This window comes from Ictidomys tridecemlineatus, chromosome 6 (assembly GCF_052094955.1).
Source record: "Ictidomys tridecemlineatus isolate mIctTri1 chromosome 6, mIctTri1.hap1, whole genome shotgun sequence".
In the NCBI taxonomy this organism is placed as follows: domain Eukaryota; kingdom Metazoa; phylum Chordata; class Mammalia; order Rodentia; family Sciuridae; genus Ictidomys; species Ictidomys tridecemlineatus.
In genome coordinates this window covers 37,085,933-37,113,932 of record NC_135482.1, presented here as the reverse complement: position 1 = coordinate 37,113,932, position 28,000 = coordinate 37,085,933, and the positions used below count along the sequence as shown (strand labels likewise).

The following is a 28,000-nucleotide window of genomic DNA, read 5'->3' as shown; positions in this document are numbered from 1 at the left end:
GGGGAAATCTGTACATGTATTAGATGATGTGGCGGTCATGAAAATAGACATCTCAGATGTCTAATTTCAGGATGGGTAACTGATAGTACCAGCTGCTGTGGTCTGAATTTACTATGGTCTTCACCTGAGGCCACACTTTGTACTGGCTGCTCCCTGCCAAATGAACATAACAAAAATACAATGGCAGGTCCATTCCTCCAAGATCTGAGACTACTAAGAGGAACATGCACCTTTGGGTTGAGGACTCATCAACCCTGCTAAACTTGTTTTAACAAGGAGGATAATTTGGGCACCACTTTTAAAAAATTATCCCAAGTAACCTCCATCTCTTTGCCTCAGCACTCAGCCCTGTACTGATTTCTGACAGCTCTCTCAACCTCCTCTTACCTCTTCCCAAATTTTCCTCAAGCATGTTCCCCAATAAATCTTTTATATGCCTGCATCTCAGAGAACCCTGACAAATAATATTCAGGAATTAGTATTAATTTTGTTAGGTATGATCATATTGTGGTTTTCAAATCCTCATTACTAGATTCATACTAAGATATTTATAGGTTGAATAGGATGATTGGAATTTACATCCTAGTTTAAACAAAATAAAATTGGTGAGATACTGATGATTTCCCCTACTTTTGTGTCTATTTGACATGTCCATAGAAAAATATGAAAAATACCTGACCAGTACTGAAAACTGTAATATCCAAGAGAGACATAATATAGAAGCTTGGACTAGATCCTATAGCATAAACAGAATAGCAAGTTAAACTAAGGAAATCTGAATCAAATGTGAACTTTAATAATCTATCGATACTGGTTCATTAATTGTGAAAAATGTGTAACACTAGTGTAAGATGTTAATATGGGTAACGATACAGTAGCATACAAGTAAACTATATTATCTTCACTTTTAATAATCTGTAAATCTATAACTGTTCTAAAGTTTTAAAAAAATAAAGTTATTTAAATGTTATATATAAAAAATAATGACGATGAATCAATACATATAGCCTATTATCTTTACTCTCAAGGATACAAATTGTGGATTTATCCCTACTGATCCATTAGCTAGAAAGGGCCACTGATTTTTCTGAGCTCATAAGGGAATAATCTTGAAGGTTTACACTCCTCAAGGACCACCCCACAGTGTCTATACATTTTTTAAAAAACCAAACCTGTAACTTATGAAACATGTTTATTTGTCAAGGTTTAAAGGTAGAAAAAAATGAATTTCAGTTAGCAAAACCTTCAGGCAATAACAGATAAACATTAATACGGAACAACAAAGATATCATTCCACAGTCGCTTGGACAAGAAAACTGATTCGAGTTCCAGAGATAATACTAAACTAATGGGGTTATGTCAAGCTGCCAATATCCACAATGAAGTTTTTACTGATAACAATCTTTTGCAATGAAAACAGCAAAAGACAAGGCCTTTTAAAAAAAAAAGTTCACATTTTATATATTGATACAATGTCCAAAAAGACAAATGAAGATCTTTGCTTAAAACATAGAAATGCATAATGTAACAGTTTGAAAGCTTTGGCCACTTCAGAAGTACCTATACATTGTTAAAATGATTGCTAGCTAGGCTTCACACTCAAAAGTTTCTAATTCAAGTGTTGGGTGGGGCCAAAGAATTTAGTATTTTTAACAGATTTCAAAGTGAAGCTGAATGCTAGTGGTGTGGTAAACACACTTTGAGAACCACTGGCAGAATATTTAACAGATAATGATTAGGTCACAAAAGTGAGTGTTACACCATAAAGCATCATTACCCTTCCAATCTGTATATCCTTCAGATTTTAAAGCATCAAATGAAATAATATGTAGCCAGATGTGGTGGCGCACACCTAAAATCTCAGTGATTTGGGAGGCTGAGGCAGAAGGATTTAAGTTCAAGGCCAGCTTCAGCAACTTAGAGAGACACTATCTCAAAATGAAAAGTAGAAAGGGGTAAGAATGTAGCTCAGTTGTACAGTACAGTGCCTCTGGATTCAAACTCCAGTACTACAAACAAAACTCATTTAAAACACACACACACACACACACAGAATGAACCTCACACACTAACATATATGGTCCCTTAGTAACTACTGAATACAATTATGCTATAATAAAGTAGGGTTAAAGCTATTCTTCGTTGTTACCTGAGTTGTCTAGATGAATGTAAACCACATTAATCTTTTTAAAAAGGATTACAAGAAACAGGAGGCACTTTTAGGCCTCCTATGCTCATTAATTACTATTTTCAAAGTGTCTATTCTCTATTCATTCCATTAAAGTAGCCACTAATTCAGATTTAAATAATAGTTAATATGAACATGACTGGCATCATTTTATTTTCTGTTATTGATTCTTCAGACTAAATTTCTTTTTCTTTCTTTTTTTTTTTTTTTTTTTTTTTTTGAGGGAGGGATCTTGCTAAGTTATTTAGGGCATACCTAAATTGCTAAAACTAGCCTCCACCTACTGGTCCTTCTGTTTCAAGCTCTCCCAGTTGCTGGGATTACAGGCATGCTTCACCATACCTGGCATCCTATATTTTTGACACTTCTTATTCCTGAACTACAAGAATAAAAGAAATCAGACATCTTTCTATTTATTTCTCTGAATAATTTTTATCTATAAATCTAAAATGTCCACTGATGGCGTTATGTATCTTTGGTTAGCCATAATAAATGTTCACATTTTAAAGAAATTCAAATATTTCTTTGGATGGAAGTTTACAACATAAAGATGGTGAATTTCATGTCCCCAAATATGTCTAAAGAATAACAACCGATTACATATGGAATAAGACTATATGATGAACAAGTGAGCAAAAGGTAACACAAAAAGCATACATTATAGCCAAAACTTGTTCTTCACATGTTTAAAGAAGTTCAATTCACCTTCATATATTGGCCTCAAATTTTTTTATTAATTTTTTTCCTATGTTGCTCAAATACTTGACACAAACAGAACTTTTTCCTTTATTTTAAAGCATTATTATGGCTAGGGATATAGTTCAGTGGTGGGCTGCTTACCTAGGTTCCAGTTACAATTAAGATTAATTAATTCTTGTAATTTTTGTCAATAGGCTTGCTAGTGGAAAACATCCTTATATAAGGACTTGAGATATTACCTAAAAAGACTGACAAGGATACTTGTTAGACATGTATGACATCACTGGGAAGTTCTAGAAGCAGACTGATTAGCTTGTATAGGTGTATGAAGAATGACATGAGACAAAAGGTTATGTAAACCATTTACTAAAGAAACAAAGACTAGATTTGCACATTTCTAGAGTCATACTTATCTTTTTCAAACTATGAGAGGTCTGAAATTCTTTAAACAGCATTAGATTTCATTTACAGTTCCAATTTTGAATTAAAAAACCATGTACTTTAAAAACACAAAGACAGTTAAAATTTCCTCAGCGAATACATATGTGCATTTCTCAATTCAAGAAGCCCATTATTAATGTATTTAGATCTTAATACTGTATTCTTTTCTTAAAATATTACTTCTTCTAAAATAATACATCAAGTAAATATTTTTATAGTGCTGCATACTGTTTCTGTATGATTTACAAAGCCAATTAGATTATAATTATCCATTAACTTAAAAAATAAAACTTATGGAGAGGAGTTCACTAATAGAACAGGAAGGAGAAAAACAAAAACAGACAAAAAAACAACCAGCATTGAAAAAATAAATGAAAACTCACTTTTTTATTGAATATTTATTATTTTCACATGCAAAGCATATTAAAAGTGAATCTATATTAACCTGACTATTCCACAATGAAAACATATGCAATGGGAATGATCAAAAAAAGGTCTAAACAATACTAATATGTTCAATAAATTATCTGGATTTTTCCCACCAATATTTGGGTTATCTGAATTACCTGGTTTTTCAACAAAATATAGTTTTTGTTCTCACATGGTCTTTGCTGGTACCAACAGCTACTTCTTAAATTTAGGAAAAACAACATGAAGGAAGATACTCTGCATAGCACAGCCAAATCTTTTAAAAAACAAGTTCACCAAAAAAGTCACATATCTAATTAGGTGTCCAGAGGAGAAAACAAAAGACAAGTACTTAATGTCCACCAAGTGATCATCACTAACATTTTATTATTATCAAAGTGACTGCCAATATGTGAACTATAGATTAAAGACAATTTCCATACTTAAAAATATACCATTAATCAATAATATATATGGAAATACTAACTTGAAATCACATTTGAATATTATCAACAGTTTGGTGTATCTGATATACACTGAATTCTTTTCACTTCGTTACTGCTTTAAATTCCTTAATAATGTTCTTTTCCTAAAGTACAATTATCTTAAAAAAATGCTAAGATACTTCTTATTATGCATCAGTTCTTTCTCTCCACTCATCAGTAAATGTTGCATCAAATTAAACAGTACCTACAGTAACTACATCTAAAAGACAATTTCTGGATAATTAATTCAAAATATTTTTGAATGAACTATCCAGATCAGACATGCTAATGTTGCATAAGACTATGTATGTTTTATGCTACTGAAACACACTATATAGATTGTACATTGCTAAACAGAAGAGTTGGTCCATGTCCATTGATTTAAAAATTCTGTAACACCTGTAACAGTACTACACTCAGGTGACTAATAAATACTTGCTGAAATAGGTATGAAAATGCAATACAATACCCACATACATACTTTTACAAACTCACACATAATTATTGTGTGGGGATAAGGAGAGAATATGATTTCAACTTATATACATCAAGGAAAATCTGAATAGCTTAGAGGAAGGTGCCTCTGTCATTGTGCTTATTTAGCAAATTTGCTATTAATATTATGCTCTCAGTTTAATGAACAAAAGAAAAGTGTCTCACTAGTGTAAGTTAAAATTCTCATTAATGGGATATCCTTTACTTATGAAAGCATACTTCCAATGCAAAAGGACTCAAGCTTTGCTGTTATATATTAGGACTGGTACAAATACAATGAAAACATTTCACACAAATCTAAACTTCTTATTTTAAAGGTCTGAATCTTGAATGCTGATTCTTTCTCATTTAACATATTCCCTCTAACGAAAAACTGATGTCCTTGGTTTCATATACTGCAAGAATGAAAATATACACCTAAATCTTGGAACAAGTTAACAAAATCATGATTAGTTATTAAGTAAGTACCAACACTACTTGGAACTTACTAGTTACTCAAATTCATAAAACTACAAACCAAAATGTGAAGGTTGTTTAGGACATCAGACCAATATCAAATCCAAGGTCTTCATTGTTTCGTCTTATGGTATTGAGCATATGGATATTTCTACTACATGGACCTGTACTGTTTTCAACAAAGTAAACGTGGACTCAAAAATTTACATTTAATTTCTAATTATAAAAATCCAGATTACTCCAGAAAACATAAACCAAATATAACTGAGGTAGGTTTTTCACCTTAAGAACACACTGCGCTTCTATCACAATTTAACATTTTTAAAATTTATTAAGAAAAAAATAAAACTACACTGCTTCATGTGCTTGCCCCAATACTTACTTTTCTAAATTTTAAACTACTTGACTAAGTGTAACAGTGCTATAATCTATTATTTAGTAAATCTCTCAGATAAAAAGACATCACAAATCCTTCTCCTTCCTTTCTAAAAATAATTGCATTACAATAAAATTATCAATAATTCTAGAAAATGAAATAAAGATTAGTAGTTATTTTTAAGTAATCCATAGAAGAATTAGGGTGGCGAGTCATGTTCATCTTAAAGATAATAAACTTTTAGAAAATGATGTCATAAATACATTAGAACTCTGTATGTGCTTTATTTTGCCACAAATTCCCAGGAAATATGAGAAACAATATTTCCTAATAGGACTAAATTTCATAAATTACTTGTACTTTACTGAAAATATGAAATTTTCTAGGGCAGTACACATTACTTAGGTTAACATTTTAAAGTCTCAACATTTTAAATAAATTTCAAAGAGAAATTGGAGCAGATCCTATTCATTTTTCAATAGGGTAAAAATTTGTATGTGAAATACATACACATTCTAAGGAGGTGGGGGAAGGACTGCATGTGAAATGCTTTGCCTAAATTGTCAGGCAATTATTGTATATGCCCTTGGTATCATTAAGATAAAAAAGCAAAAATTGAAATGTTCCCATTAAAAGAAGGGAAAATTTCAAAATAGCTCAGTCTTTAAAACTTCTGTAACTGATGTAATTTTTACAAGTAAAATGAATTGTTCCTTTATTTATATAATGAATTAAGTAGAAAATTCAAAGTAATTCTTGTACTGAAAAACCAATATACCAATATATTTTTGAGGTTGAATACTAACAACATCTTCACAACATATAAAAGGTAAAGAAGAATTAGGAAATGGGGACATTTCTGTCATATACCTAAGGATGGCTAAAGAGAGATGAGTACCTCACAACCAACATGGTAACTAGGCCTAGCACACTACTTTGACATGTGGGCAGCAGAACACTGTTCCTATACTAAGTAAAAATCTAGGAAGGAAATGCTTAATAGTAATTCTGTAACTATACCAAATTTGGAATCTAATATCGAGCAGTAAACATTTATATGGACATAAAAACTGCTCCCTGAACCAGATTAATCATTAAATAAACTAAAAAGAGGAAAATACAGATAACTGAAATTGTCGGTTTCAGGATCTTCACTGGGAATTACTGGAGCAAAGACACAAACACAATAGTATCTGATTCCAAAACTAAGTTATAATCAGAATCATCAGATCATAAACTTTAAAAATTCTTGAATCTAGGATTTCAACTTAAACCTATTCAGGAACTAAACTCGGAAACTCTTTGTAGTTTCTCAAGTGAGTTTGATGATCACCCAATCTTGAAACTTCTCAAGTGGAGAGTGGGAAAAGATAACTTGGGTGAACATAGAAATTTTCAGAATTTAACATTTGATATTTATAATTATTCCACATTTTCTCCCAACTGTCTTACCTTCCCTATTTTTCTAACAGTGAATAAATGCATGAGCTTGCAAGTAAAGGAAAAAAAGAAAAGGGTAACCAAAATGGATTTTGTTCAAGCCACTTTCATACATTGACAGGATAAAAGGACATCATTACTACTACTTGAGATTCACTACCAGGCAGACATCCTTAATGTATGTTAAGGAAGGAGGTGGGCTCTTACTCAACATAAAAATGTAATATAAAACAACCCTAAGAATATTTAATAGGAGAGACCATGTTTATAATTCTTAAAAAAAAAAAATAACTTTTTTAAAATTTCAGTGTTACAAAGAAAAAGCCCTTAAAACTGGTATAGGTGAATGGACTCATGAGAAACACTGTCAAAGGATTTTCCAACTTAGAAATGAGGCAATGTATTTTAGTACTACTTCTGCTTACATATTGTTAAAATATGTATAAATGTCTTAAGTGTGGATAAATATTTTGTTTCTGATTTTCATGCATATGGATAATAAAATGCTGAATTTTCTTCTTAAACATTGAAATTAAACACATTTTTGAGGCCTGATGAATAAACATCTTTTAAAATATACCATATTCACTAATAAAACTTGGGACAAAAAAAAAGTAGTACTTACACAGGAAATTACAGATTAAAATTACAACTGTGTTTTTAAGAAGCTGAAGTAATTGAAAAATTTTTCAATATTCAAAGACAAAATAGTAAACTCATTTACTATAGCATAATTCAAGCATTCTCTGGATTTTAGGCAACTAGGACATGATATTAAGTGACTTTTTATAACAGCTTTCCTTTAAAAGATTACGGTTACACAAAATACTGCAACTACTACTTGTTACTCTAAATCATTTGGAATAAGTGGAAAGAACAAATGACAGTAGAAAAAGACCTTAATGACCAAGTCTTCAACATATAAAAGGCTGCACACAGCAAAATAAGGCATTTGTAGGTAATTCCCCCAAATATTTGAATTCATGTAAACAATGACTATGGATATACCTTTATGAAGAAAATGTACTAACAGATAAAATATATTCAAACGGCTGTGACTTTAAACCATATATTATTTGAATACCACACAAAACCTAAAGAGACATTACCTATCATTTCAATAACTGAAAGATGTTATTTATGAAATAAAAGATTGATGCTTTTTTGAAACTAATAATGAAAAAGAAATATTTTGAAAATAAACATCCATTTTCTAGAAATAAATATACATAGTTACTTTAATGTATTGCAAGCATAGGAATATTGTCCTAGCATTAATCGTAACATTCAATCAGTAGTTATTAAAATATTTTTCCATATTGGGCCTTGAATCTTCTACCTTGTCAACTGCCCAACAACTTTCAAAAGAGTTTTATTTTCCTGCTTTAGTTGTTCATTTTCATCTTCTATGTCATCTAGGTCCTTAAAAAGGGAGGGAAAAAAAGAAAAATAATACTTTTAAAATATTTAAAAGGAGATTTTAAAATATTTTTAAGTACACAAAGATAATTCATTTAATTGTTAACTTTAAAATGAGGAAAGGTTCTAGAAATAATTTTAGTGGATTACGTCCCACCTAAAACGAGCATCCATTACTTGACTCTTCATTTTTATCATAAGTATATGGGTCAGTTCTTTCCAGATCACTCAGTTTTTTAAAGGAAGCCAAAGACAGGGTTTTAAAATAGTAAATTTTCCAATATTTAATTACAGTAAATAACTTAATTTTTTTGGTTAAAATTAAATTGCATTCACCTCTTCAAAACTGAGGGTTAAACAAAATATATACGTAGGCTACAGGTGGTATAGGGTCCAAGGTTACAATTATGTGTCAAATTGGGCATCAAAGAATACACATTCAAGTTCTAGACATACTCCTACCACTTCTTTTTTTTTTTCCCTAAAACTGGGGAAGAATGGAACCCAGGGGTGCTAAATTGATGGGATTATGGGTATGTGCCACCATGCCTGGCATTTGGGAATGACACTAAGAAGATGACAGAACTGAGGCAATCAGAAGAGGGGATCCAGAATACACACAATTGATCTGGTTCAATTTATATGTTGAGCTTCTTCATGGTCATTTTGTTTGAAGGAGAAGTTTTAAAGCTGAAAAAAACTGGAAGCCACTAAAAGCAGGCATTCACTCTCCAGCTTTAAAGTATATGATCCAGCTCTATGTTCTCTATATTAATCCTAGTCTCAAATACACAATCATCTAGTTAATACTAAAACAATCCTCTATAAGGTTTAGTTTACAAACAATATTTCAAGGCAGACTATATATCCATTGTTAGAAAAGACATTTACAGATTTATTCTTACTATTTATAATGCTAAAACTCGACACAATTTGAATCACAAGTATGCTATAGGATAGCAAGCAACATTCTTATAAATTTAGTACACTGTCTTAGATAATTAGGCAAATTATTTAAAAACTTGCAAAAATCGGAATTTGCATTTGTTTACAAACTGAATGAGGTTAGGAAATAAATCTGTTCAAACAACAACTAAAAATATGGGATTCCTAAAATTACCACAACTGAGATCTAACTAAAATTAAGAAGTAAATGATGAAATATGTTAAAACAAGAGATTTTATTCTTTTTAATGCTCACAATGCCTAAAAGTGCAAATACATTAATACATTAAAAACATTAATACATTAAAAATATTTACAGATTTTTTGAATATAATTCCATCACAAATAGAGGAACACCTACCTATGTTGGAACCAAGATGAAAGGCTATATAAAATCAAATACTGGCTCAGTCAATGACTATATGTGACCTTCAGCAAGTTCAACTGGGAGTATCACTGTCCTTTTCTATAAACCTGTACTTATTGCCTTCAAACTCTATAAGAACAATTCTGCACATAATGGAGCTATCTTTTCTTCCTTCATGGCTGTAGTTAAGACTGGATTGGGGGTCTGCTCCTTTTCTCCTTGAAGCAAACATTTCTTTCCTTCATTTTTATCTAAATTCCTGCAAAAAGCAAAATTATGGCATCTTTTCTCATCACTATTACAAAGGTCTGACCTGCCTGCTTCTTAAGGAACAAGTAAATTTGGGGGCTGGGGTAGGAGGTTAAAAAAAAAAATAGAGCTATAGAAAGGAATAATACAGAGCTTGGAACCTAAGCCTAAAGTTGAAATGTATAAAATACAACTAGATACAAAAACTGGTGAAGTTACCTACAAAGACATCTGAAGTTCTACTTAATAATAAAATAGCAATTCTTTATTGATGCAATTCTGTGCCAATATCCATTTTTATATAAGCTGCCTCTCACCTCGAAACTCTTAATGAAACACAAAAGAAACATCCAATTTCATCAGTCCATCCACCAAAAAATAAAATTAAGTGAGTTAAATGATAATTGCCCAGAGAAAATCAGTTTATGAAATGAATACTGGTTCTCACCATAAATTACTATCTTATTAACAAAAGAACAAACTCAGCAATGCAATTAAAGAATTTCTTCATTTTTATGTATTTTCATCCAATTGCCAAAAAAGGGTAATCTGGGAACTGAAATATGTGAAATACTTACTCTATTTAACAAATCAATTTCTTCTTTGAGTTTTCCAATCATTTCCTCTTTATCTTGCATCAGTCTCACAAGTCTTAGGTTTTCTTGCCTTTCTCTTACTACTTCCTAGTAAATATAATAACATAGCATTAATTGGGAAGTAAATGGTTATTTATAATCTTAAATGGCATACATCTACAGGTAACAGTAAAAGATTCTAAACATAGATAAATTGAAAATTTATCTATGTTTATAAATTGAAAAAGATCCTTAGATTCTTTTAGCCAAATTCTGACACTGAGTGCAAGATTGTCAGAATGCCACTTATTTCTTAAAGAGTAGATTATTTATAATCATGATATTTTTTAAAATTTAAAATATCTGTAAATTAACAAGGAAAAGGTAAATTTTAATTTTTTTCATGCTCCTCTAAAAAGAGAACTTGTACTAAGCACATGGTCTGTGCCTGTACTCCCAGCTACCTGGAACACTGAGGCAGGAGAATCACTTGAGCCTATGAGTTTGAGGGCAGACTGAGCAACACAAGGACATTCTATCTCAAAAAGAGGCAAAAGGACACACACATTTGCGAAGTTTGGTAAAGTTATCTTAGATATATGAAGATTTCCACTGAACTCCTTAAGACATTCAGTAAGGGAAGGAAGGGCCCACCCTAGTAAATAATCAGGGAATGGAGGGAATATAGGAGTTGTCAAATGTTTCTGATAAAACCCATGTTTTACTCACTTCTTTGATAAATATTGAAAGATTCAATGACTTTATTTAACTTATCACTACTGTTAGTTATGAACTTTTTAAAATTAAAAATTAGTCTTGACTGAGGAGATCAAAATTTTTTATTAAATGTATAAAGTTTCAAAACTAGGGGTATGACTTAGTGGTTTCAACTGAAAATTCTAAACTGAAAAAACAATGGTCCTTAATTTCACTTCTGGTTCTACCAGTTACTGATAATTATTCTGTTTGGATAATATAATATAATAAACACACAGTAGAACATATTGCCAGCTCAAATAAAGACTGCTCAGTATATTAGAGATTTACACACTTAGCAAAATAGGAATGACCATTAAATATTAGGGATATAAGAATTTGCTCCATTCTCAAATGTTTTTTGTTTTTTGTTTTTTTTGGTACTGGGGATTGAACCACTGAGCTATCTACCCATCTATCTATTTTTGTGGTGCTGGATGTTTAACCCAGTGCCTTGTGCATGCAAGGCAAGCACTCTACCAACTGAACAACTTGTGTTGCTCTTCCCTCAGCCTCCCAAGTCACTGGGATTACAGGCGTGTGCTACCATGCTTGGCCTAAATTTTAAACATCATCAAAATTCGAAAAAAAAAGTGCTAAGGAAGTTCAGAAAATACCCTGTCACTATATATCTAAGAACTAAAACATAAGACAGTGACTAAAAGCTATTTGATTAGCATGGAAATATGGATCAATATTAGTGTCTCCCATTAGTACCCTCTCCCCCACTCTTTTTTGACACTCTCTCTCCCCAGCAAATTTCAATTTATTTCCTCTCTCAGCTGCTCTGAAACTGAAGGAAAAAAAATCCTGGTGATGTATTAATTTTATCAATCTTAAATAATTTATATAGCATACCTTTTCAAGATCTTCAATTTTCTTTTCCAATGTGCTATTTGAGACCAAATTACTTGCAACATTTGCATCTCTGTTGTACCTACTGAACCCACTTCTGTCTATTCGGGTATATCTACTTGAGACATCATCTTCAGAGGCAGTAGTTGTGCTATGGAAATATAAAAACATATATCTGATAAAAGTCCCTAGTACTCCACAAGAAAAATGCTAAGAATATTTTCTATTCAGCTGACGCAATGAACATTCCCCAAGGACAAATGGTTATAATAGATGGCATATTTACAACTACAAAAATTAATCATCATTCTAACACAATAAGAAAAATGTAAAAGGAACATTAATCTTTCAACCAATATCTACAGTGTACTAGACATTGTTCTGGGTATTGACGATGTTAAAAGCAAAAACAGACATGGATTCTAGCTTTCAGTTAACAGGGAATACATTTAATTATAATATAGCAGCAATAAGACCATTTAAAAATAACACCAGCATACAGTACCACAAGAACTATGACCAAATAGATCTTAGAAGATCTAGATAATCTGTGTGAATAACCACTCTTTCCTTTTTTCTTTTAAAAATCCCAATCACTCATGGACCAGTATTTTCATAAAATAAAATTAAATTAAAATGATATTGGAAAATAAAAGTAAAAAAGATAAGAGTTTTTATTGACAGTATACATATAGGCAATTCACACAGAAACCTACTCTCACACTAGTAACTTTTATCATTCCACACCTCTAATTTAACCAAAAGTTATGAGTGAAAAGCAACTCTTCAAATTAAGCACCAATTTATGTACTGAATTAATAGCATATCAATATTTAAAAATTTTAATGAACTACATGAATTGTTTCTTGTCTGCTGTATCTATTACTATATAAAAATTATCCAGAGAGAAAATGAAAAGCAACCAAGACAGAAGATGCAGTGTTATAATCCAACCTCTGAAGTGACACACTAACACATCTGCCACACATATTAATCCTGGTATGAAAGGGGATTAAAGAGGTAGGTCATTGGGAGCTACATTGAAGGCTATAGCCACAACATTTATTAATTTATCTAATCTAGGTTGGACTAATGACAGTGTGACTCACAAGAGATAAACGTGTATATAAACTCTATATTTTGTTTTAATAGCACTCAAACAAACTAATACCATGGGAGTATGCTGACAGGAATAGGAGAGATTTTAAAGAGACTTCAGCAAACTCAGGATATTCCTTTTTCAGAACTTTTATCCAAAATGCAGAATATTTGCTCTTTAACATTTGTGCTTGATCTGTCATTAGCAGCCAGCTGTAATACTTTATCCAGAAAAATTATAGTGAAATCTAAAATAACATCTGATGAAAAAGGATTTCTGATTTATGAATTTCCTACTCATATTTTATTTTTATGGAAAATAAAATTTGTAAAAAAATTTTATGGAAAAGAGAAAATTTATTTAACATTTTATGGAATTTTATTTATCAAATATCAGATTGGTAGTGTAATCTGATTATAATATTTTCAAATGTGCAATACCAAGATCACTACCTATTTTACTGATTGTTGCTATATTATAGAATCCATCACAGCAAGGCACAGAAACATCCCTCTAAATTTCTAAGTTTTTTTTGTCCTTTGATGCTGTCTGCCATTAAAAAGCATTTTACATTTCTGCCTTGCATAGAAGGTTGAGATTTTTGTTTTTTTAAGTGAAGCCATCAGTTTAAAAAGTCTATTTCACATATATAAAAAGCTGGGGACCAAACTGTTTTTTTTTTTATTTTTTTTTATTTGTTGACAGACATTTATTTATTTATTTATTTGTTTGTTTGTTTGTTTGTTTATTTATATGGTACAGAGAATCGAACCCATTGCCTCACACATGCTAGGCAAGTGCGCTACCGCTCAGCCACAGATCTAGCCCCCACAAACTGGTTTCTTATCTTGCAAAAATACTGAGTTCATCTCAAAGTTCAAATACTCAACTGAAATTTTCCCTTTGAAAACCAACGTATATTTCAACATATAACAGTTAATGTTTAATTATGTTATTAACATCTAACAGTTAATACTGATTTAATTAAAATGTTAACAAGTTAATATTTAATTTTTTAGGAATCTTAAATTTAATGTATTGTGTTTAAATAATTCACAGTAAACTACTATTAATTCAGCTGATAAGGCAAGCATACATTCAACTGACACAGAAAGACTTTCTCAAGCAAAGAAGCAGGATACTGATTATATTATGGGTCAATCTCCAGCACAATTTTTGTCATTACCTCTGTATAATTAAAATGTATTACTACAAAAGCAAAGCAAAACTTCAAACCACATTCATTAATATTGTAGCCCTTCAAAGTTTTATGTACTTTAGTGCAGATTGTGTTTACCAGTAATGAAGCTGAAAAATAAATTCTTACTTCACATTATTGTCATGTTAACAAAATCAAGGCATTCAACAAATTTTAACAAAACTCCTTATTTGTCAATGGTAAGACAAATGAATTTTTATTAGAACTATCCTCCTAAATGCATCAAACTATGTTAGCCTTCTCAGCTACAGATTCAATCAACATTTCCAAACAAGCATTTTATTTTACTATTTATATGCAGTTTTTTTTTCAGTGTTGGCAATCTAAAGTGAAACTTTATTGAAGCTCACAAAATACTACTTTACATATGAAATCCTGAACATCTGCTTTCATCAATTTTTAATAATAATAGTTTTTAAAATAATGAATTTGGTTTTAGACATATTTATGTCATATGTATACATGCCAGCATAGCCTCAAATAATCCACTATGGTTAGCACTTTTCCATCAATTACAACTAAAACTTGATCTCAATCATATTAAGAGATAATGATTCTCAAAAAAAAAAAATTGAGTGCAAACTCCTTTGGTTTATATCTCTAAAATAATTTCTACTGTCACACTGACATCATTTAGTTCATTACTACTGTCACATTCAGAAACATGTTATCTTTTTTTGGTCCAAAAAAGACCAGTAAAGCTTGCTTTGTTATCAGTAAGTTAGAATTAAAAATAATGTTTTATTTCTAAGATTTAGAGAATACTTATAAAAGCAGAAACTTTTAAAACTGAAAATAATTTTTACTTATTTTTATTATTATATTTTTTAATTATATGTAGACCAAAATATAAATCTGATTAATAGCATGATTTTAAAAATAATAAATGCTTACATTTTCTTCAATTTTTATACGTTTCTGAGTTATAAATGGCTAACATAAAAATGTTGTAGATGGTGAAGATAGTGTTGCTGAGCATGACTAGCACACAACTCACCATGGCACTTGAATCAGTCTGTTCTGTACATCCCCAGTCCTTTTTATTTCAAGATAGAATCTTACTAAGTTACTTAGGTTAGCCTCAAACTTTCAATCAGCCTTCTTAATTACTGGGATTGCAGGTGTGCTCCATTGTGCCTGGCTGCAGTTCAGGTTTCTAAATGCTCATTCTAGTGTTAACTGGTCAAAGATAGGTAAGAGACAGTTCAAGGGCCACAATCTGATAGCACTACTATAGAAAATGTTTAAACTTAAGACTTAAAGGAGGACTAAGAATGCACAAATACCTGAAGCAAAGAGTATGTAGCCCATTTAAAATACAAAAAAGTCCAATATGACAAAAGCATGAAATGTAATCATAAAAGGTCAGGTAAGAGGCTAGAAAAGTAAGCAGAAAACCTGAAAGTTATTTTATATAATAATTTAAAATAATGGTCTCGAAATTTGTTAATTACGTACCCATGTCGATATATATTTACTTGTATGTTGTTTTATAGGATTTATAATATAATCATACAAAATTTATACATATCTGTATCACAAAAAATAGAACATAAAGGGATAAAAAAACTAAAATTAAACTTTTAATTGTTTATGGTACAAACACTTGTTCTCATAAAAAGTGACTATATACTGTCATCATTTCTGTTTTCCCTGAAGTTATGTGATCCTGGACATCAAACCCAGGGCCTCGTGCATGCTAGAGGCCTCAATCATTCCACTATTGAGCCACATCCCCAATCTTATCTTCATCATTTCTGAAAATCTTATTTTAACATTTTGTGATAGTGATTCAAAGAGCTATCAGTTTGCATATCTGACTCTTACTGGCTATCACATTAAAAAGACATGGATTACAAATATGACTGAATTTAAAAGTTTCACTTAAAATCTCAAAATCAGCATATAGTCTTTTTAATTTATGAGAAGAGATTTGAATTTGTGTATCTTTTTTTTTTTTTTTTGAGGTGCTGGGGATTGAACCCAGGGTCTTGTACATGTGAGGCAAGCAACCAACTGAATTATATCCCCAGCCTGATTTTGTGTATCTTGCTAGCTGAACGACCAACATCTTTGCAGTTACATACTTGGTTTGACTTAACCATTTGAGAGTAATAATTAGATAATACATATGTCCATTAAACAGACATTCAAATTACAGTATCATGTAACATGCAGAAAGGGAACAAAGAATACTTCTTTAGGTTACCTTCAGTATTAAGTAGCCATCTAACATATGAAAGAAGGGATGACTACTAGTAAACAGTACAAATTATTAAATATAAATGTATTACTGTTTTTCAGGGAAAAAATGGTAAATACAAATAGTCTTTCTAATAATTACTTCCTGCACCCTAGCAGATTATCTTGTGCACAACTCTACTGACTACTGGTTTAGGTTTCATATAAAAGTTATGGGAAGTCATTAAAACAGGGAAAGTTACAGAATCATTTTTACAAAATGAACAGGAGATAAGCTAGAAGTAGAGAGGCCAGTTTGGAGGCTACTGTGATGATGTCCTAGTGTGAAAATGATAATAAGGTAAGAAATGATGATGTTCTAGTATGAATTGTGGCAATGAGCAATTCAGTAAATAAACTCAACATGCCTTGGTGAATGACTGAATACAGTAAGGTAATTTTACAAAGTGTCATAAACAATGGCACCGTTTCTGACTTTGACAAGAGTAAACATGGATACACTACTAAAATTCATTATGGTTCACAAATTTATTTTTGAACACACTGAGTTTAGTATACTTCTCATATATCTAAAAGTAGATTGTTCTGTTTTGTTTTGCAGTACTGGTGATTGGACCCAAGGACACTTTACCACTAAGCTACATCCTCAGTTCTTTTTATATTTTATTTTGAGATAAAGTCTCACTAAGTTGCTGAGGCTGACCTCAAACTTGTGACACTCCCGTCTCAGTTTCCCAAGCAGCAGGATTACAGATGTGCACCACCATGCTCAGCTTTCTAAAAGCCGATGATTAATATTTGTTGGTTATACAGTATGAAGCTAATGATAGGGAGTCATCAGAACATGTATAGGTAGTAACTGAAGTTATTGGAATAAATGAAATTTCTAGTACAGATATAATGAACAAAAAAGAAATAGAGAGTTGAATAATGCTAACACATAAAGAATAGATATAGGAAAGGCAAAGAACTACAAAGACTGAGAAATACCAGCAAAATGACAGGAAGAAAAATCAAGAGTAAGATACCAATGAAGCCAAGCTGTGTTATAGAAGAGCATTAGCAACATTTTAAAGGATCCTTTTTTCACTTAAAAAAAATATGCCCAATACTCACCTCCTCCATAGAGAAAAACCAGGACAACAAATGAATGACCATACTTTAAGTGACTGAGGGAGAACAATGAAACTCAAGGGAGTGGCAAAAACACTGTAAGGCATGGAGACCTGGGAAGACAACACAGAGACAAGAACAAAGCACAGAGAGGAACAAAGCTTACAGCAAATAGGACCCCTGCCCCCACCCCAGTCAGATATAACTTCATATTGCCAGGAAGGTAAACAGGACAGCCCCACAGGACCCTCTATCATCACATGACCTACAGGTGTTCCACAGTCCTCACTAGCTCTGAAGTCAGTTTGGAGAACTGCTTCAGTTGTGACTGCATCCAGAGATGCTCCAGAGATGAAATTCAAGTTGAGTCCCTCCTCCAACTTGCAGAGTCCAAAGTGCTAACAGCATAAGCCATCTGACAACCGAGACACCAAAACAGTTCATTCTGCCCTAGGGATAAGTAGCCACTGCATCTTGCCATCCCTGAAGTCCCAGAAGTTTTCTACCATACTTGCATAAAAGAATGAAACTTCATAAACCCAGCTAAAACCAGCTATGCAATTGTGACTCTAGCACACTAGTCCGTATGGAACCCTGCCCTTCAGGATATAGGTGACCCAGGTCCCAACCAGGGGAACTGACAATCTCAAGCATGAGGGCCTGAAGATCCACCTCTTCCACACCCTCCTTACCCTTAGTGTCTCAGCTTCAGATGCAGCCACTAACACTCCTCTATGGGGCCCAAGGACATGCCTCACCACTATTATAGCTCACCTCATGGGGCCTGAGAACAAGCTCTTCCATGACCTATAGACCCAGCATTATGGGTACCACTGCCAAAGGTGCTGGCACCCTAAGTACATGCTGATAATGAACATGGTCCTTTGCAGCCAGCTGCCTCAGCATTGTGGCTACTGCCACCACCATGAATGCTTACCTCTTGAGAGTCTGAGGAACCCCATCCTTACAGTCTGCATCCCTAGCTGTGCAGCTAACACTACCACCACCATCAACACTTGCCTCCTCAGGGCCTAGGGTCACACTTTTGGCAGCTCATGTTCAACTGCAAGTTGCACTACTGCCTCCACAGACACTTGCAATCTTGACTGCTGAGGCATTTACAGACACTGATGATGACAACTACAGCTGAACAAATCACATAGACGTTATACACTCAGAACCAAAGCCAAAGCCCAAGACCCTACCCAACAAACACCCTTCAGTCTATGTAAAACTAAAGTATTTCCTTGCAAAAGCTAGTACATAGGGCTGGGGATGTAGCTCAGTGGTAGAGTGTTTGCCTAGCATGTGTGAGGCACTTGGTTCAATCCTTGGCACCATATAAAAAAAATAAAATAAAGATCCTTTGACAACTAAAAACTATTTTTTAAAAAGCTAGTACATAAAATTAAAAGAAGCAACTGTTAGAACAGATGTATAGATATCTACAAAGGGACATAAGCATAAAAAAACTAGGAGGGGCTGGAGCTGGAGCTCAGTGGCAGAGTGCATACCTAGCATGTGTGAGGACTGGTTCAATCCTCAGCACCACATAAAAAAATAATAAAAATATTGTATGTCCCTTTGTAGCAAAAAAAAACAACTTTTTTTTAAAAAAGCAAGGAAACATGATTTCTCCAGAGAAACAGTAATTCTCTAAAAACAGATTCCAACAGTCTATTAAATACCTGAAAAGAAATTCAAAATATGGATCCTAAGGAAATTCAGCAAGATACAAGAGAACACAGATAAATAGTTTGACAAAATGAAGAAAACAATTCATAATCTGGATAAGAAATTCAACAAAGAAATCAATCACACACACAAAAAAAGAGCCAAACAGAAATCTTGTTGTTGAAGAATTCAATCAGTGAAATAAAAAATACAAATGAGAAATTCAACAACAGATTAGACCAAGGTGAAAAAAGAACTTCAGAACCTGAAGATAGGCCATCCCTAACAGGAAGACATAGAAGAAGTAAAGAAGGAAGGAAAGCTGGAAAGAAGGAAGCCAAATAAACTTATGGGACAACACTAAGGCAAACAAATATTCTCATTACTGGAGTTCCAAAGGAGAAGGGAAAAGGCATTAAAAATCCATTTAACAGGGACTGGGGTTGTGGCTCAGTGTTAAGCACTTGCCTAGCATGTGTAAGGCACTGGGTTTGATGCTTAGCACCACATTAAAAAAAATTCAATAAAGATATAAAAAAGTCTATTAACAAAATAATAGCCGAAAACTTCCCAAGTCTTGAAAGAGATGATATCCAGATCCAAAAAGCTAAAAGAATGTTAAGTAGACTCAACCAAAATAGATACCCTGTAAAAGACATACTAGAATCAAATTGTCAAGTCAAAGACAAAGAGGATTCTAAAAACAGCAATAAAAAAAGCATTAAGTCCCATATAAAGGAAAACTCATTAGACTAACAGATTTCTTGCAAACTAGAAGAGAATGGGCTGATATATTCAAAGTTCTGAAAAAAAAAAAAAAAAGAAAGAAACAAAATAAAAACCTGCCAACCAAAGTACTACACCCAGCGCAGTTATCCTTCAGAAATGAAGAAGTAAAGACTTACCTTTAAAAGCAAAAAAGATGATAGAGTAGAGGTCACTTGAGACTAAGAGAGGACGCAGGAGTGAGGTCTTAGATATCGAACACCAAAACAGCAGGAATCAGCTATAGTATTCTATACCACAGTAGGGTAATTTTTAGTCTACAGCAATTTATGATGCATTTAAAAATAACTATAATCAAAAGATTCCTAAAATATAGAAATGATAAATGAGATGGAAGTGTTAATTACCTAACTTGATCATTATACATTGTGTACTGAATTTACTAGACCCTGTAAGTATGTATAAATATGTCAATTAAAAAGTAAAACACTATTTTTTAAAAAGTTTAATCTATCAACAATTTTAAAAAATCTCTTTTCATAGTAGGCTTGTTAATACACATTATGCAAGTTTAAAAGTAAGAAATAATTATTACTGAAAATAAAATCAGTGTTTTGTATCCCCAGTACATATTAGGTTTGAAAGGAATACTGTCATAATTATGAAGAACTGTGTTACTTGATTTTACTGCCAAATTTAGCTGCTTATCCTAAAAACAGAGCATTTTTAACCTATTTTGTAGGCCAGATATGCACAATGGAAAATACTTACAATAAAAGATTGTTTCATTAACTCCAAAAAGTTTGTAATGTACTACTTAGGAATGTTAACACAAATCTCTAACTAATAAGATCCAAAAGGAATCCTCCATTTGCTCTTAGCTACAAAGATATTAACCATAATGTTCAGAAAAGAGAAACGAATATACAGTATCATCAGAGATAAATATCACCCTTTATTGGAAGTTTTTCCCCTTCTGGGAATATTCTCATCTTTTGTGGAAAGATGAGAGGGTGTCATAGAAATAGCACTGTTATTCTAAAACTATCATGAGAATGAGATTGGAAGCATTAAGAGATTATAGCTAGAGGAATTTTCCACTAATATAGACATTTTAAAGCTTAATGATTATAAGACTTATGGGTAAAAATCTACTTTTAGATTGGATATTAAATATCCAGAAGTATTTAGATATATCACAAAATACCTATAACCAATAAGTACATGATTGGTTTCTGTATTTTTAGTGTCTTTCACTAACCTGTGCTCTCCTACCACTACTCCCACACCTCAAAACAGCCCTATGCTCTTTATAGGTTTCTCTCCTTTCTTCCTTAAAATTCGAACATTCCAACAACTAACAATCAAAATCAACTCTTAGACTCTCTATTAAAATGTTTATATATATTCACTTAAAAAATAAAAATTAATATTTCAGAAATCCCATCAACCCAGAGATAACTACTATTAACATTTTACAACATTAAGTTTTCCTTCTGGATCACAGACCCCTTAACAATATGATGAAAAAAAAAAAGCTTTTTTTTTCTCAGAAAAATAAGCAATATATCCTTTTACACACAATTTCAACAGCTCATGACATCAACAGATCTCAGATTAAGATTACTTGATAAATTTTGTTTTATTGTAGTCTTATGCTCTATCGGTCCTTCCCCATTTAACATAAATTGGTAATAATTTTCCCACGTTTCATTTTTTTTCCTATAGCATCTTTTTTTATAGAACTTTATTTTATTTACTCATTTTGATTTTATGTAGTAATGAGGATCGAACCAAATGCCTCACGAGTGCCAGGCAGGAGCTCTACCACTGAGCCACAACTCTAGTCCATCTATAGCATCTTGGTTTTTTGGTGCTGGGGATTGAACTCAGGAGGCACTCGACCATTAGGCCAGGCCACATCTCCAGCCCTATTTTGTATTTTTATTTAGAGACAGGTTCTCACTGAGTTGCTTAGTGCCTTGCTGTTGTTGAGGTTGGCTCTGAGCTCGTGATTCTCCTGTCTCAGCCTCCTGAGCCACTGGGATTACAGGTGTGCATCACCATGTCCAGCTCCATCTATAGTATCTTAATGGCTACATTGTATTGTTTACATGAATGTAATAGCTTATAACCTATCTCACTGTTAAAAATATAAGTTGTTCCAGCTGGGAATGGTGGTGTATGCCTATAATCCCAGTGATTTGGGAGACTAAGGCAGGAGGATCTCAATTTTGAGGCCAGTCCAGGCCAATGTAGTGAGACCCTCTCTCAAAATAAAAATTAAAAAGGGCTATGGGTGTAGCTCAGTGGTAAAGCGCCCCTGGGTTTAGTCCTCAGTACACAACCCAGTTATAGGATATCATTATACATCCTTATTTCTGGTTTCTAAAAGTAAATACAGTAAATTTATATTATTATATAAAGAACATAGTGGAATATATAGCTATTAAATATATAATATATTCACTATATTTAATTTTTTTCATTAAACACACCTGAGTATTCAAATATTACCACTTGAGAACTAGACAAAACATATCCAGAAAACATTTTTTTTCAAATGTAGTTCACAACATTCAGTAAAAACAGCTAAAACTGTATACTCCTCATCTTAACATGAGTCTCCCAAACAACTAGCACTGATTCTGAATGAATCAATAATGACATATAATGTTTATTATGTTTTTCTTTTTTTTTCGGAGGGGGGGGCTTCAACAAAACAATATAAAAAATTTCTGTTATAATAAAAATTACACAAAATTTGTACATGAACTTTTATATCAAATTATACAATGTACATAATATTTTGTTATACCAACCATCAACTAATAAATGGCTAAATAAATGTGGTATATTCACACATAGTGATATGATATGATATACATCCTAAAAATATACTAACTGAAAAAAGACAGGCATAAAAGGCCACCTATTATGTGTTTATATGAAATCTCTCCTATATACAGAAAACAAATAACTGACTGCTAGGAGATATGGGAAGAGAAAAATGGAGATTGAGTACTTAATGGGTAGGACCTTCCTTTTAGGAAGGGAAACAAACCCTGGAACCAGACAGTAGTGATACCTCTATAAAACTGGGAATATAGGGCTGGGGGTGTGGCTCAAGTGGTAGCTCACTCGCCTGACATGTGCAAGGCATGGAGTTCGATCCTCAGCACCACATAAAAATAAAAATAAAGAGATTGTATCCACCTAAAACTAAAAAATAAATATTTTTTAAAACTGGGAATACACTAAAAATTGGTGAATTATACACCTTAAAAGGGCGATTTTTTATGGTACTTAAATTACATTTTAATGAGACTTTTTAAAAATTAATAAAATGACAACAGTATTTTTCAGCTTTAGTGGTTAATTTACCAAGAAATAAAACATATAAAATGCATTTAATAAAATTATGGGGAAGAGGATGGTACAGCTCCTACTAAGCTATGCATGGGCTGAGTTAAATCCCTAACACAAAAAAAGAAAGTAAAATTATGCCAAACATTAGTGCATAGTTTCTCTTTCATAATTATATAGATACTTCAGAACTTCTAAAACCTCAAGATTATAATTAAGAACAAAAGTTATCTTAACAAAGAGAGCTGGGTAGACTGGGAAATCCAGGATCATATATGCAGTAGTCACTGGGGAAAATTTTTTTTCAAGCTTATATTAAACAAAAAATTCTAGCTATTGGAACCTTCCAAACACTTAAGAGACTAAATAAGCTATATCAAACTTCCACAATGCCCCATTCTTACCCATACTAGGCAAACTGATACTACCATGAGGTAAAGAAATATATGTTGACAAAATCTGCCAATTAATATGTTTAATCTCACACAAATCATTAAACTTCACTGTGTCTCAGTTTCCTTCTTTGTAAAATGGTGATAATATAAGCACTTTCCTCATAATACTATTGGGGAATGGATATATGTAAAAAGGAACAGTAACTGGTAAATAGTAAATATTATAAAAAATCTTAGCTAAGAATATTTACAACAGATAAATTCACAAATCCACCAGGGAAAAATTCAGTCCATAAACTGCACCAATATGCCAATTCACTTTAAAGTACCACTTTGTGGTTTTCATGTTCTTTTGAAAAGTTCATTAGCCAAAAGAGCTACAGATATTGGAGGCCTGGAAACATTTGGCAAAATATACAATATATTTAATACAGACACATTTGATACTTGTTAGTCTGGATTTCTCACTTTTTAAAGAATTTGACAGGTTTTTCTAGTTTGATCATTGGCCAACAAATCAAGGATATTTCTTGCTATTGCATGGTTCTCGAAATACATGTGTAATCAAATAAGAACTACTGGTTTTAAAACAATGATATAAGAAAGTTCCATTTAGAAAAAAAGTTAACATAGTTGTATTGCAACATTTTAAATCTTGCATAAATTTTTTTCTAAATAAATAATTCATTTTCCAAAATTAAAAAGGTTCTAATCAATTTCCTATGAAACAAATTTAGAATCAAATGAGAACTGAAAAGCTCTTGACAAGAATCGATTCCATTTTAAAATATAGCAGAACTAGTTTGAATGTTTAACAGACTCAGTGCTTAAAACAGACAAAAAAAGTACATTCTTGACATTTTGGGGACAGGAATTAAATACTTAATTAGTAATTTGTAAGCATATATTTAAAGATGGGTGCAGTGCCTGTTAATTCCAGAAGCTCAGGAGGCTGAGGCAGGAGGATTACAAGTTTCAGACCAGCCTCAGTAACTATGTCAGACCCTGTCTCAAAAAAAACAAAACAAAACAAAAAAAAAAACGGATAGGGATGTGGCTCCAATCCCCAGTGCCAAAAAAAAAAAAAAAAAATGCATGCGCGCGCGCACACACACATATATGCACATAAAACTAGTTCTGTGGTTACTTGACTCCTCTAAAGGCTTCTGAGTTAATTCCACCTGTTAGTGTGTGTACTTACATACATTTACACAATGTATGCTATTTTTTTCTATCATATGATATCAAAGTTTTATCTTTCAACCCATTCTTTAGTTTTACCATCTCCATCTGTCAACAGATACCCTTATTAAGAAACATGCATATTCTAGTCATTGCTACAACTTGCTGATAGGTTGATAAAAGAAATGAATTATTGATATAAGGTATAACACATTCCTATCAGATTTAAGAATGAATAATTTCAGATACTAGATTTTGATACTAATTTCAGATATAAAATCAGATTCTAGATCTGTGGGTTTTTTCCTTTTTTCTTATGATACTGAGATTGAATCCAGTTAGCACTCTACCACAGAGCTACATAACCAGTCTTTTGATTATTTTACTGGTCTACTTGTAGGCCATTTTAAAGTTATTATTTGCAAAGTTCATTGGACCCATGCAAATTCAGGGGGAAGGCAGTTTTCAAAAACTACAAGATACAACAGAATCATGGTTATACATCAAACTCCTGCCTATAATGTAATTTCTTTCTAAGAGCACAATGTTAAAGTTTCTTACTTTTCAAAGAGCTGCCCTGCACAGTTCTACTTGGTTAGGTAGAGTTCTACTTGATGTCAGACAGACATCACACTCATTATACAATATAAGTTAAAACATAAGGATTCTTACCTTTTATATCTGCCTGAAACAGTTCTAGATGTTTCCTGTAAAGTAAAAGTAATGACAAATCAGTTTGGACAGGGTGTGTGTGTGTGTGTGTGTGTGTGTGTGTGTGTGTGTGTGTGTGCGTGCGTGCATGATTATAAAAACAGTTGAAAAACTAAAAAAAAAGTTGAGAATATCAAATTTTGAAAGAAGCAATTTACAACGATCTTATTTTTTAAAAATTCACACCATTGGTCAAATAAAAAAACTATATCTGATTTTTCAGTCCAAACCAATCACTCTTATAATTAAAAAGCTTAAGTACTTAAAAAGCTCAGAAAATGGTTGGGGTACATAGGACATCATTAGTCAATTTAAATTCTTTTAGAAGGGCTGGGGATGTGGCTCAAGCGGTAGCAAGCTCGCCTGGCATGTGTGCGCCCTGGGTTTGATCCTCAGCACCACATACAAAGATGTTGTGTCCGCTGAAAACTAAAAAAAATAAATATTAAAATTCTCTCTCTCTCTCTCAAAAAAAATTCTTTTAGAAGTCAATGGACACTTAAAAGTCAACCATTATAATCTTCATATATTTCCCTTTGACTTTATTTTTTAAATATATATTTTTTAATTGTTGATGGATGAACCTTTATTTATTTATTTATTCATTTATCCATTTATCCATTTATCCATTTATTTATTCATTCATTCATTCATTCATTCATTCATTCATTCATTCATTCATTCATTCATTTATTTATTTATTTATTTATTTATTTATTATTTGTCTGTTTGTTTGTTCATTTATTTAAAAGTGAATCCAGTGCCTCACACATGCTTAGGCAAGTGCTCTACCACTGAGCTACAATCATAAACCTCCCTTTAACTTTTTTATGCCTTGTTTTTTAAATAAAAAGCCAAGTTACCACATATAAACAATGATCATTATTTTTACACTATATACAACTAAAAAATAAAAAGTGAGAAAGTATACTTTATTGTGATGACAGAAAAAGAAGGAAGGAAGGAAGGAAGAAAGGGAGGGAGGGAGGAAGGAAGGAAGGAAGGAAGGAAGGAAGGAAGGAAGGAGGAAGGAAGGGAGGGAGGGAGGGAGGAAGGGGGAGGGAGAGTAAGAGAGAGAAGGCAGGCAGGCAGGCAGAGGGAGGGAGGAAGGGAAAAAGGAGACTGCTGAAAGTTAACATTAACCACTAGGGTGGAAAAATTACCTTGCAACTAACCAGGCAAGCAGTGATTTTTATAGCCAAGGTTCTCCAAATATTTTTACAGTTTAATTTTAATAAAACAGGTTAAAATTAAATGAGTCTTTAAAAAACTGATTAATATCCTTTAAAAAATGTTTATCATTAAGTCTCCAGGAAAGACTCTATAATTAATTTCTAACCTAGTTGAAATCAAAGAATAAGCTCCCTTTATGAAATGACCAAGTTCCAGAGCTAGACAGTAAATACTGACTGCATAACACAATAAAAGATAGCCATTTGGAAAATTAGTACAGCAAACCAGATGGTTAAAAGGAAGAATTAAGCAAAGTTCCAACCAGACAGGCAACCTGGTAGACATAAAACTGTGTATTTAAACTTTTATCAGTCTTGGTCTCCTCATTATATATGGAATAACAATGATGCCAATTGGTTGTTGTAGGGATTAAATGACATGAGTAAAACAACACAACACCTTTTCAATAGGCTTAATTTAAATTTGATTACAATTTTTTAAAAGCTAACTGAGATATGGAAAAATATTTATTTTTTAAATATAAAAATTTTAAAAATATTTTTTAGTTGTAAATGGACCTTTATTTTATGTATTTATACGCAGTGCTGAGGACAGAACCCAGAGCCTCACATGCTAGGCAAGCACTCCACCACTGAGCGACAACCCCAGCCACTCTATATAAAATTTTAATAAATCTGTTTTAATCATTCCAAGTCAATAAATTCCCATTAGAACAGCCTAAATCACTTAAATATAACTTTATCTCAATTTTTCATTTATATATCTTCTTTTCTAAGTAAAATATAAGCTTCTGAAAGATAGGGATACCCCCTTGATTCACCTTTCTCTCTTTAAACCCAATAAATATATATGGACAGCTTAGGGAAATAACTTCCTTTGTAATCCACAGTTGGGAAAGCACCACTTGGGAAATTAAATGTATGAAGTAATCAGGCGACAGTATCCTGGACTGTTAATGTGGGGAG

General features: G+C 32.3%; 1 protein-coding gene across 4 annotated transcripts in view; it reads right to left on the bottom strand.

The window, feature by feature from the left end:
* Positions 1-3,237: 3,237 nt before the first annotated feature.
* The window catches only part of Pawr (pro-apoptotic WT1 regulator), a 101,580-nt gene continuing 76,817 nt past the window's right edge, over positions 3,238-28,000 (bottom strand). For 3 of the 4 annotated variants that reach the window (XM_078053103.1, XM_078053104.1, XM_005337989.5), the window contains 4 exons: positions 25,803-25,837; positions 12,158-12,305; positions 10,547-10,651; positions 3,238-8,410 (listed from right to left, as the gene is read on the bottom strand). In XM_078053103.1, the coding sequence (XP_077909229.1) occupies positions 8,324-8,410; positions 10,547-10,651; positions 12,158-12,305; positions 25,803-25,837 (375 nt within the window). In that variant the 3' untranslated portion in view covers positions 3,238-8,323. Of the gene's footprint in view, positions 8,411-10,546; positions 10,652-12,157; positions 12,306-25,802; positions 25,838-28,000 lie in introns of those variants that run through there. The other variant, XM_078053105.1, reaches the window with a different exon arrangement.